Consider the following 13,018-nt stretch of genomic DNA (forward strand, 5'->3'; position numbering starts at 1 on the left):
CAGACGCGGCGGCTCTGCCGCATCCGTCCACTCTGTCACAGACGCGGCGGCTCTGCCGCATCCGTCCACTCTGTCACAGACGCGGCGGCTCTGCCGCATCCGTCCACTCTGTCACAGACGCGGCGGCTCTGCCGCATCCGTCCACTCTGTCACAGACGCGGCGGCTCTGCCGCATCCGTCCACTCTGTCACAGACGCGGCGGCTCTGCCGCATCCGTCCACTCTGTCACAGACGCGGCGGCTCTGCCGCATCCGTCCACTCTGTCACAGACGCGGCGGCTCTGCCGCATCCGTCCACTCTGTCACAGACGCGGCGGCTCTGCCGCATCCGTCCACTCTGTCACAGACGCGGCGGCTCTGCCGCATCCGTCCACTCTGTCACAGACGCGGCGGCTCTGCCGCATCCGTCCACTCTGTCACAGACGCGGCGGCTCTGCCGCATCCGTCCACTCTGTCACAGACGCGGCGGCTCTGCCGCATCCGTCCACTCTGTCACAGACGCGGCGGCTCTGCCGCATCCGTCCACTCTGTCACAGACGCGGCGGCTCTGCCGCATCCGTCCACTCTGTCACAGACGCGGCGGCTCTGCCGCATCCGTCCACTCTGTCACAGACGCGGCGGCTCTGCCGCATCCGTCCACTCTGTCACAGACGCGGCGGCTCTGCCGCATCCGTCCACTCTGTCACAGACGCGGCGGCTCTGCCGCATCCGTCCACTCTGTCACAGACGCGGCGGCTCTGCCGCATCCGTCCACTCTGTCACAGACGCGGCGGCTCTGCCGCATCCGTCCACTCTGTCACAGACGCGGCGGCTCTGCCGCATCCGTCCACTCTGTCACAGACGCGGCGGCTCTGCCGCATCCGTCCACTCTGTCACAGACGCGGCGGCTCTGCCGCATCCGTCCACTCTGTCACAGACGCGGCGGCTCTGCCGCATCCGTCCACTCTGTCACAGACGCGGCGGCTCTGCCGCATCCGTCCACTCTGTCACAGACGCGGCGGCTCTGCCGCATCCGTCCACTCTGTCACAGACGCGGCGGCTCTGCCGCATCCGTCCACTCTGTCACAGACGCGGCGGCTCTGCCGCATCCGTCCACTCTGTCACAGACGCGGCGGCTCTGCCGCATCCGTCCACTCTGTCACAGACGCGGCGGCTCTGCCGCATCCGTCCACTCTGTCACAGACGCGGCGGCTCTGCCGCATCCGTCCACTCTGTCACAGACGCGGCGGCTCTGCCGCATCCGTCCACTCTGTCACAGACGCGGCGGCTCTGCCGCATCCGTCCACTCTGTCACAGACGCGGCGGCTCTGCCGCATCCGTCCACTCTGTCACAGACGCGGCGGCTCTGCCGCATCCGTCCACTCTGTCACAGACGCGGCGGCTCTGCCGCATCCGTCCACTCTGTCACAGACGCGGCGGCTCTGCCGCATCCGTCCACTCTGTCACAGACGCGGCGGCTCTGCCGCATCCGTCCACTCTGTCACAGACGCGGCGGCTCTGCCGCATCCGTCCACTCTGTCACAGACGCGGCTCTGCTCCACCCGTCCACTACACACGGCAGCTTCTTCTCTGGCCCCATCCCCAGGCTCCGGTGTTTAAGGACCTTGCAGTGATGTAGGGAGCATGTAATCAGTCACACGCTTCTGACATCACTCCAAGTCCTGGGGTAATAGTAATGTCGGGGCGGCAGGGAGAGAGTGGTGAAGACCAAAAAGAAATTGTCACTATAACTCTATGTAAAGAGTTAAAGGGATCCGGTCAGCAGTTGAGACCCTGCAGTATCCGGGGACAGCGTCATTGTCCCTGGAGAGATGTTAAATAATAACCTCTGTGTATGTTGTTAGTAGCAGCAGAACTGTGATATATGGCTGTATATAACAACATTATGCACAGAGGGCGTGTCCTAACACTGCTGTGCTCTTAGATCACTTTATCGGACTGCTCTACACCCCCCATCCATTGCCTGACTGCTGTACTACTCAACCAAAAGGCTGCAACAGTAGTCAATCTGAGCATAAAGCAGGTCAATACAGAGAGCCAAGAGCGCAGCAGTGTGAGGACATTTACCATAGCTACAATCCTGGAACATAAGCCCCTTTATCAGAGTCCTGTGTATATATGAAGCAGAGGGAAATCTAGTAACTTAGAAATGTTTTGTGCTATGAGGTAGTGAGAAGCTTCCGGCGTCAGATGTGAAAGGAGAAGAATATCCGTGTATTAGCAGTTGAAGCGTGACCTCACCTGAGGGCGTGCACACAGTACACCACGCGGGGCATGTTCTTCTTGTCATAGATGTCCGTCGTCTCCGGCTGGAAAAGCTGAAATCAAAGAAAGGAGCCGTCACTAAGGACGTGAGGAACTACAAGCCCCAGCATGACAAGCCTCAAGTGGATGGAGGTCATCACTTACCGTGGGCAGACCGATGTGACTCATTGCCCGACGCCAGTGGTTGATGTTGTCTGTGTGCCGGAAATGAAGACCAGCTGCCTGCAACACAGGAGATTCAAGGGTTAATCAGTAGCTGCAGCCGCCTGTTCACACGCTGCATACTACCCCCGCAGACCTGTGGCGTAAACCCCAAGTAATAAGCTGTAATCTGCTGCTACATCCCACAGTAAGTGTTATATTTCCCCCAACAACAGCGCCACCACAGGGCAAGATGCAGTATTACACTGCGTCCATATACAGCAGTGGGCGGAGAGCGTACTGCATGGACGTGCCGGCCCCTCCAGACCCAGAGATGTTCATTCTACATGTACAACAAAAGTTTAAAAAAATTTTGAAACTTTTCATAAACTTTGCGTGACAGTCACCCAAATATTGCAGATCTCTGCTTGCAGTCAGTGACTGAATGGCTATGATCCTGCGCAGAGCTGTAGATCAGCTGCCTGACCTTCCTTTTGTAATACTGTGTCAGTCTGATAGAATAGTAACAAACCCTCAGCTGTGAGAATTATCAGGTCCGTTTTGAGCCTCGTGATGCAAATTTGAAAAATCCTCCTGGCAGCAAGCAGAGATTTTGAAATCTGTAAAGTGTAGGATTACTTACCTTGTACCGCAGCTGATCGGGGTCATAGATCTTTTTTAGGGGAACAATTTCCGGAGCAAAGAAATGGCCGAGCTTAGCCAGGATGACGCCATTGCGCAGACTCTCCTCCAGCTCAGTAGGGGGCGGCAGCTCCTCGTTCAGGCAGGACTCCATCCAGCTGTAAGGAAAGTCAAAATTACTAGAGAGAACCAAAAAGATCCTGACCATCAGTAGTAGTCAAGTGCTCCTCACCGCTTGGCCTCCTCCAGGTGACACAGATACTGATAAGCGATATTCTGCCGCCGCTGCTCGTCCATCTCATCCGCTGTGAGACGCTCATCTGAGACACAATGGGAGAATCAACCAACCAGCACCATAGACAGGGGACATCCTCTACACCTAGAGGAGAGGAGGTTCTACCATCACCATAGACAGGGGGCATCCTCTACACCTAGAGGAGAGGAGGTTCTACCATCACCATAGACAGGGGGCATCCTCTACACCTAGAGAAGAGGAGGTTCTACCATCACCATAGACAGGGGGCATCCTCTACACCTAGAGGAGAGGAGGTTCTACCATCACCATAGACAGGGGGTATCCTCTACACCTAGAGGAGAGGAGGTTCTACCATCACCATAGACAGGGGGCATCCTCTACACCTAGAGGAGAGGAGGTTCTACCATCACCATAGACAGGGAGCATCCTCTACACCTAGAGGAGAGGAGGTTCTACCATCACCATAGACAAGGGGGCATCCTCTACACCTAGAGGAGAGGAGGTTCTACCATCACCATAGACAGGGGGCATCCTCTACACCCAGAGGAGAGGAGGTTCTACCATCACCATAGACAGGGGGCATCCTCTACACCCAGAGGAGATGAGGTTCTACCATCACCATAGACAGGGGCATCCTCTACACCTAGAGGAGAGGAGGTTCTACCATCACCATAGACAGGGGCATCCTCTACACCTAGAGGAGAGGAGGTTCTACCATCACCATAGACAAGGGGCATCCTCTACACCTAGAGGAGAGGAGGTTCTACCATCACCATAGACAGGGGGCATCCTCTACACCTAGAGGAGAGGTGGTTCTACCATCACCATAGACAGGGGGCATCCTCTACACCTAGAGGAGAGGAGGTTCTACCATCACCATAGACAGGGGACATCCTCTACACCTAGAGGAGAGGAGGTTCTACCATCACCATAGACAGGGGACATCCTCTACACCTAGAGGAGAGGTGGTTCTACCATCACCATAGACAGGGGCATCCTCTACACCTAGAGGAGAGGAGGTTCTACCATCACCATAGACAGGGGCATCCTCTACACCTAGAGGAGAGGAGGTTCTACCATCACCACAGACAGGGGGCATCCTCTACACCTAGAGGAGAGGAGGTTCTACCATCACCATAGACAGGAGGCATCCTCTACACCTAGAGGAGAGGTGGTTCTACCATCACCATAGACAGGGGGCATCCTCTACACATAGAGGAGAGGAGGTTCTACCATCACCATAGACAGGGGGCATCCACTACACCTAGAGGAGAGGAGGTTCTACCATCACCATAGACAGGGGACATCCTCTACACATAGAGGAGAGGAGGTTCTACCATCACCATAGACAGGTGGCATCCTCTACACCTATAGGAGAGGAGGTTCTACCATCACCATAGACAGGGGGCATCCTCTACACCTAGAGGAGAGAGGGTTCTACCATCACCATAGACAGGGGGCATCCTCTACACCTAGAGGAGAGGAGGTTCTACCATCACCATAGACAGGGGGCATCCTCTACACCTAGAGGAGAGGCGGTTCTACCATCACAATAGACAGGGGCCATCCTCTACACCTAGAGGGGAGGAGGTTCTACCATCACCATAGACAGAGGGCATCCTCTACACCTAGAGGAGAGGAGGTGCTACCATCACCATAGACAGGGGACATCCTCTACACCTAGAGAAGAGGAGGTTCTACCATCACCATAGACAGGGGCATCCTCTACACCTAGAGGAGAGGAGGTTCTACCATCACCATAGACAGGCGGCATCCTCTACATCTAGAGGAGAGGAGGTTCTACCATCACCATAGACAGGGGACATCCTCTACACCTAGAGGAAAGGAGGTTCTACCATCACCATAGACAGGGGGCATCCCCTACACCTAGAGGAGAGGAGGTTCTACCATCACCATAGACAGGGGACATCCTCTACACCTAGAGGAGAGGAGGTTCTACCATCACCATAGACAGGGGACATCCCCTACACCTAGAGGAGAGGAGGTTCTACCATCACCATAGACAGGGGGCATCCTCTACACCTAGAGGAGAGGAGGTTCTACCATCACCATAGACAGGGGACATCCTCTACACCTAGAGGAGAGGTGGTTCTACCATCACCATAGACAGGGGACATCCTCTACACCTAGAGGAGAGGAGGTTCTACCATCACCATAGACAGGGGGCATCCTCTACACCTAGAGGAGAGGAGGTTCTACCATCACCATAGACAGGGGACATCCTCTACACCTAGAGGAGAGGTGGCTCTACCATCACCATAGACAGGGGGCATCCCCTACACCTAGAGGAGAGGAGGTTCTACCATCACCATAGACAGGGGGCATCCTCTACACCTAGAGGAGAGGAGGTTCTACCATCACCATAGACAGGGGACATCCTCTACACCTAGAGGAGAGGCAGTTCTACCATCACCATAGACAGGGGGCATCCTCTACTCCTAGAGGAGAGGTGGCTCTACCATCACCATAGACAGGAGGCACCCTCTACACCTAGAGGAGAGAAGGTTCTACCATCACCATAGACAGGGGCATCCTCTACACCTAGAGGAGAAGTGGTTCTACCATCACCATAGACAGGGGTATCCTCTACACCTAGAGGAGAGGAGGTTCTACCATCACCATAGACAGGGGACATCCTCTACACCTAGAGGAGAGGCAGTTCTACCATCACCATAGACAGGGGACATCCTCTACACCTAGAGGAGAGGCAGTTCTACCATCACCATAGACAGGGGGCATCCTCTACACCTAGAGGAGAGGAGGTTCTACCATCACCATAGACAGGGGGTATCCTCTACACCTAGAGGAGAGGAGGTTCTACCATCACCATAGACAGGGGGCATCCTCTACACCTAGAGGAGAGGAGGTTCTACCATCACCATAGACAGGGGGCATCCTCTACACCTAGAGGAGAGGAGGCTCTACCATCACCATAGACAGGGGCATCCTCTACACCTAGAGGAGAGGAGGTTCTACCATCACCATAGACAGGGGACATCCTCTACACCTAGAGGAGAGGAGGTTCTACCATCACCATAGACAGGGGGCATCCTCTACACCTAGAGGAGAGGAGCTTCTACCATCACCATAGACAGGGGGCATCCTCTACACCTAGAGGAGAGGAGGTTCTACCATCACCATAGACAGGGGGCATCCTCTACACCTAGAGGAGAGGAGGTTCTACCATCACCATAGACAGGGGGCTTCCTCTACACCTAGAGGAGAGGAGATTCTACCATCACCATAGGCCGGGGGCATCCCCTACACCTAGAGGAGAGGAGGTTCTACCATCACCATAGACAGGGGGCATCCTCTACACCTAGAGGAGAGGAGGTTCTACCATCACCATAGACAGGGGGCTTCCTCTACACCTAGAGGAGAGGAGATTCTACCATCACCATAGGCCGGGGGCATCCCCTACACCTAGAGGAGAGGAGGTTCTACCACCACCATAGACAGGGGGCATCCTCTACACCTAGAGGAGAGGCGATTCTACCATCACCATAGACAGGGGGCATCCTCTACACCTAGAGGAGAGGAGGTTCTACCATCACCATAGACAGGGGACATCCTCTACACCTAGAGGAGAGGAGGTGCTACCATCACCATAGACAGGGGCATCCTCTACACCTAGAGGAGAGGAGGTTCTACCATCACCATAGACAGGGGCATCCTCTACACCTAGAGGAGAGGAGGTTCTACCACCACCATAGACAGGGGGCATCCTCTACTCCTATAGGAGAGGAGGTGCTACCATCACCATAGACAGGGGGGCATCCTCTACACCTAGAGGAGAGGTGGTTCTACCATCACCATAGACAGGGGGCATCCTCTACACCTAGAGGAGAGGCAGTTCTACCATCACCATAGACAGGGGGCATCCTCTACACCTAGAGGAGAGGAGGTTCTACCATCACCATAGACAGGGGGCATCCTCTACACCTAGAGGAGAGGTGGTTCTACCATCACCATAGACAGGGGCATCCTCTACACCTAGAGGAGAGGAGGTTCTACCATCACCATAGACAGGAGGCACCCTCTACACCTAGAGGAGAAGTGGTTCTACCATCACCATAGACAGGGGGCATCCTCTACACCTAGAGGAGAGGAGGTTCTACCATCACCATAGACAGGGGGCATCCTCTACACCTAGAGGAGAGGAGGTTCTACCACCACCATAGACAGGGGGCATCCTCTACACCTAGAGGAGAGGAGGTTCTACCATCACCATAGACAGGGGGCATCCTCTACACCTAGAGGAGAGGAGGTTCTACCATCACCATAGACAGGGGACATCCCCTACACCTAGAGGAGATGTGGTTCTACCATCACCATAGACAGGGGGCATCCTCTACACCTAGAGGAGAGGAGGTTCTACCATCACCATAGACAGGGGACATCCTCTACTCCTAGAGGAGAGGAGGTTCTACCATCACCATAGACAGGGGGCATCCTCTACACCTAGAGGAGAGGCGGTTCTACCATCACCATAGACAGGGGTATCCTCTACACCTAGAGGAGAGGAGGTTTCACCATCACCATAGACAGGGGGCATCCTCTACACCTAGAGGAGAGGAGGTTCTACCATCACCATAGACAGGGGGCATCCCCTACACCTAGAGGAAAGGTGGTTCTACCATCACCATAGACAGGGGGCATCCCCTACACCTAGAGGAGAGGAGGTTCTACCACCACCATAGACAGGGGGCATCCTCTACACCTAGAGGAGAAGAGGTTCTACCATCACCATAGACAGGGGGCATCCTCTACACCTAGAGGAGAGGAGGTTCTACCATCACCATAGACAGGGGGCATCCTCTACACCTAGAGGAGAGGAGGTTCTACCACCACCATAGACAGGGGGCATCCTCTACACCTAGAGGAGAGGAGGTTCTACCATCACCATAGACAGGGGGCATCCTCTACACCTAGAGGAGAGGAGGTTCTACCATCACCATAGACAGGGGGCATCCCCTACACCTAGAGGAGATGTGGTTCTACCATCACCATAGACAGGGGGCATCCTCTACTCCTAGAGGAGAGGAGGTTCTACCATCACCATAGACAGGGGGCATCCTCTACACCTAGAGGAGAGGCGGTTCTACCATCACCATAGACAGGGGTATCCTCTACACCTAGAGGAGAGGAGGTTTCACCATCACCATAGACAGGGGGCATCCTCTACACCTAGAGGAGAGGAGGTTCTACCATCACCATAGACAGGGGGCATCCCCTACACCTAGAGGAAAGGTGGTTCTACCATCACCATAGACAGGGGGCATCCTCTACACCTAGAGGAGAGGAGGTTCTACCATCACCATAGACAGGGGGCATCCTCTACACCTAGAGGAAAGGAGGTTCTACCATCACCATAGACAGGGGACATCCCCTACACCTAGAGGAGAGGAGGTTCTACCATCACCATAGACAGGGGACATCCCCTACACCTAGAGGAGAGGAGGTTCTACCATCACCATAGACAGGGGGCATCCTCTACACCTAGAGGAGAGGTGGCTCTACCATCACCATAGACAGGGGGCATCCTCTACACCTAGAGGAAAGGAGGTTCTACCATCACCATAGACAGGGGACATCCCCTACACCTAGAGGAGAGGCAGTTCTACCATCACCATAGACAGGGGGCATCCTCTACTCCTAGAGGAGAGGTGGCTCTACCATCACCATAGACAGGAGGCACCCTCTACACCTAGAGGAGAGAAGGTTCTACCATCACCATAGACAGGGGCATCCTCTACACCTAGAGGAGAAGTGGTTCTACCATCACCATAGACAGGGGTATCCTCTACACCTAGAGGAGAGGAGGTTCTACCATCACCATAGACAGGGGACATCCTCTACACCTAGAGGAGAGGCAGTTCTACCATCACCATAGACAGGGGGCATCCTCTACACCTAGAGGAGAGGAGGTTCTACCATCACCATAGACAGGGGGTATCCTCTACACCTAGAGGAGAGGAGGTTCTACCATCACCATAGACAGGGGGCATCCTCTACACCTAGAGGAGAGGAGGTTCTACCATCACCATAGACAGGGGGCATCCTCTACACCTAGAGGAGAGGAGGCTCTACCATCACCATAGACAGGGGCATCCTCTACACCTAGAGGAGAGGAGGTTCTACCATCACCATAGACAGGGGACATCCTCTACACCTAGAGGAGAGGAGGTTCTATCATCACCATAGACAGGGGGCATCCTCTACACCTAGAGGAGAGGAGGTGCTACCATCACCATAGACAGGGGGCATCCTCTACACCTAGAGGAGAGGAGCTTCTACCATCACCATAGACAGGGGGCATCCTCTACACCTAGAGGAGAGGAGGTTCTACCATCACCATAGACAGGGGGCATCCTCTACACCTAGAGGAGAGGAGGTTCTACCATCACCATAGACAGGGGGCTTCCTCTACACCTAGAGGAGAGGAGATTCTACCATCACCATAGGCCGGGGGCATCCCCTACACCTAGAGGAGAGGAGGTTCTACCATCACCATAGACAGGGGGCATCCTCTACACCTAGAGGAGAGGAGGTTCTACCATCACCATAGACAGGGGGCTTCCTCTACACCTAGAGGAGAGGAGATTCTACCATCACCATAGGCCGGGGGCATCCCCTACACCTAGAGGAGAGGAGGTTCTACCACCACCATAGACAGGGGGCATCCTCTACACCTAGAGGAGAGGCGATTCTACCATCACCATAGACAGGGGGCATCCTCTACACCTAGAGGAGAGGATGTTCTACCATCACCATAGACAGGGGACATCCTCTACACCTAGAGGAGAGGAGGTGCTACCATCACCATAGACAGGGGCATCCTCTACACCTAGAGGAGAGGAGGTTCTACCATCACCATAGACAGGGGCATCCTCTACACCTAGAGGAGAGGAGGTTCTACCACCACCATAGACAGGGGGCATCCTCTACTCCTATAGGAGAGGAGGTGCTACCATCACCATAGACAGGGGGGCATCCTCTACACCTAGAGGAGAGGTGGTTCTACCATCACCATAGACAGGGGGCATCCTCTACACCTAGAGGAGAGGCAGTTCTACCATCACCATAGACAGGGGGCATCCTCTACACCTAGAGGAGAGGAGGTTCTACCATCACCATAGACAGGCGGCATCCTCTACACCTAGAGGAGAGGTGGTTCTACCATCACCATAGACAGGGGCATCCTCTACACCTAGAGGAGAGGAGGTTCTACCATCACCATAGACAGGAGGCACCCTCTACACCTAGAGGAGAAGTGGTTCTACCATCACCATAGACAGGGGGCATCCTCTACACCTAGAGGAGAGGAGGTTCTACCATCACCATAGACAGGGGGCATCCTCTACACCTAGAGAAGAGGAGGTTCTACCACCACCATAGACAGGGGGCATCCTCTACACCTAGAGGAGAGGAGGTTCTACCATCACCATAGACAGGGGGCATCCTCTACACCTAGAGGAGAGGAGGTTCTACCATCACCATAGACAGGGGACATCCCCTACACCTAGAGGAGATGTGGTTCTACCATCACCATAGACAGGGGGCATCCTCTACACCTAGAGGAGAGGAGGTTCTACCATCACCATAGACAGGGGACATCCTCTACTCCTAGAGGAGAGGAGGTTCTACCATCACCATAGACAGGGGGCATCCTCTACACCTAGAGGAGAGGCGGTTCTACCATCACCATAGACAGGGGTATCCTCTACACCTAGAGGAGAGGAGGTTTCACCATCACCATAGACAGGGGGCATCCTCTACACCTAGAGGAGAGGTGGTTCTACCATCACCATAGACAGGGGGCATCCTCTACACCTAGAGGAGAGGAGGTTCTACCATCACCATAGACAGGGGGCATCCTCTACACCTAGAGGAGAGGAGGTTCTACCATCACCATAGACAGGGGGCATCCCCTACACCTAGAGGAGATGTGGTTCTACCATCACCATAGACAGGGGGCATCCTCTACTCCTAGAGGAGAGGAGGTTCTACCATCACCATAGACAGGGGGCATCCTCTACACCTAGAGGAGAGGCGGTTCTACCATCACCATAGACAGGGGTATCCTCTACACCTAGAGGAGAGGAGGTTTCACCATCACCATAGACAGGGGGCATCCTCTACACCTAGAGGAGAGGAGGTTCTACCATCACCATAGACAGGGGGCATCCCCTACACCTAGAGGAAAGGTGGTTCTACCATCACCATAGACAGGGGGCATCCTCTACACCTAGAGGAGAGGAGGTTCTACCATCACCATAGACAGGGGGCATCCTCTACACCTAGAGGAAAGGAGGTTCTACCATCACCATAGACAGGGGACATCCCCTACACCTAGAGGAGAGGAGGTTCTACCATCACCATAGACAGGGGACATCCCCTACACCTAGAGGAGAGGAGGTTCTACCATCACCATAGACAGGGGGCATCCTCTACACCTAGAGGAGAGGTGGCTCTACCATCACCATAGACAGGGGGCATCCTCTACACCTAGAGGAAAGGAGGTTCTACCATCACCATAGACAGGGGACATCCCCTACACCTAGAGGAGAGGTGGTTCTACCATCACCATAGACAGGGGGCGTCCTCTACACCTACAGGAGAGGAGGTTCTACCATCACCATAGACAGAGGACATCCTCTACACCTAGAGGAGAGGAGGTTCTACCATCACCATAGACAGGGGACATCCTCTACACCTAGAGGAGAGGAGGTTCTACCATCACCATAGACAGGGGATATCCTCTACACCTAGAGGAGAGGAGGATCTACCATCACCATAGACAGGGGGCATCCTCTACACCTAGAGGAGAGGAGGTTCTACCATCACCATAGACAGGGGGTATCCTCTGCATCTAGAGGAGAGGTGGTTCTACCATCACCATAGACAGGGGGCGTCCCATACACCCGATGGTACAGGGTCAGGAGGGGCCTTGACCCCCACAATGTAATAAGACACGTTATGGGACATTCATCTGCAATGGGCGTCTTTCATGTACAATGTTTGCCTTTAACACTGCAGGATGGACTTGAATGACCTGTGTGTTATCCATCAGGATCCTGGAAGTCTTTAGTAACACTATGACCCCTGACCCTGTTATTCCCCGAACACCGCACCCTGCAGGACCAACGCCTGACCGCTCCCGCAATGTAAACCTACGGAGACTGTGACGTCATAGGAGGAGCCTCATAATAATATAGGACACAGTATATAATCTATAGACAGAGAGAACACATGGGGTAACAGCCATTAATCCCCCCCTATACAGTTACATTCATACATCTGAGAACATATATATTATATATTACATTATATATAACAAGTCATCAATATTCTGATTCCAAAACAGCAGAATAATAATAAAAAGAGACAGCACAACAAAAAAAATCTAATAAAAATGTATAGAATATAAAGTTTTATATAAAACAGCTCCTGAAAATATATTAAAATGTATATATAGAAAATAAAAATATAAAAAGATATAAAATAACAAAATCTGAAAAAAGTATTTAAAAAAAGGCAAATAAATAGAAAAAAAAATTAACTTTTGTACATAAGATCTATATAAATGACATTTCAGGGACACTATTCATCCCGTGTGAACAGTCCCCAGTACTGTCTTGCGGCTGTACAGCTCCCGGTGCATGCTGGGACATGTAGTTCCCCGCAGCGCGCC

General features: G+C 53.6%; 1 protein-coding gene across 1 annotated transcript in view; it reads right to left on the bottom strand.

Annotated features, from left to right (window-relative positions):
• Positions 1-13,018, bottom strand: part of IQGAP3 (IQ motif containing GTPase activating protein 3) — a 28,669-nt gene that overhangs the window by 15,460 nt on the left and 191 nt on the right. The window contains exons 2-5 of the mRNA XM_072114923.1: positions 3,280-3,367; positions 3,049-3,205; positions 2,409-2,486; positions 2,241-2,317 (exon numbers count right to left, since the gene is read on the bottom strand). Coding sequence (XP_071971024.1) covers positions 2,241-2,317; positions 2,409-2,486; positions 3,049-3,205; positions 3,280-3,367 — 400 coding nt within the window. The remainder of the gene's footprint in view (positions 1-2,240; positions 2,318-2,408; positions 2,487-3,048; positions 3,206-3,279; positions 3,368-13,018) is intronic.

The sequence above is a fragment of the Engystomops pustulosus genome, chromosome 7 (genome assembly GCF_040894005.1).
Source record: "Engystomops pustulosus chromosome 7, aEngPut4.maternal, whole genome shotgun sequence".
Lineage (NCBI taxonomy): Eukaryota > Metazoa > Chordata > Amphibia > Anura > Leptodactylidae > Engystomops > Engystomops pustulosus.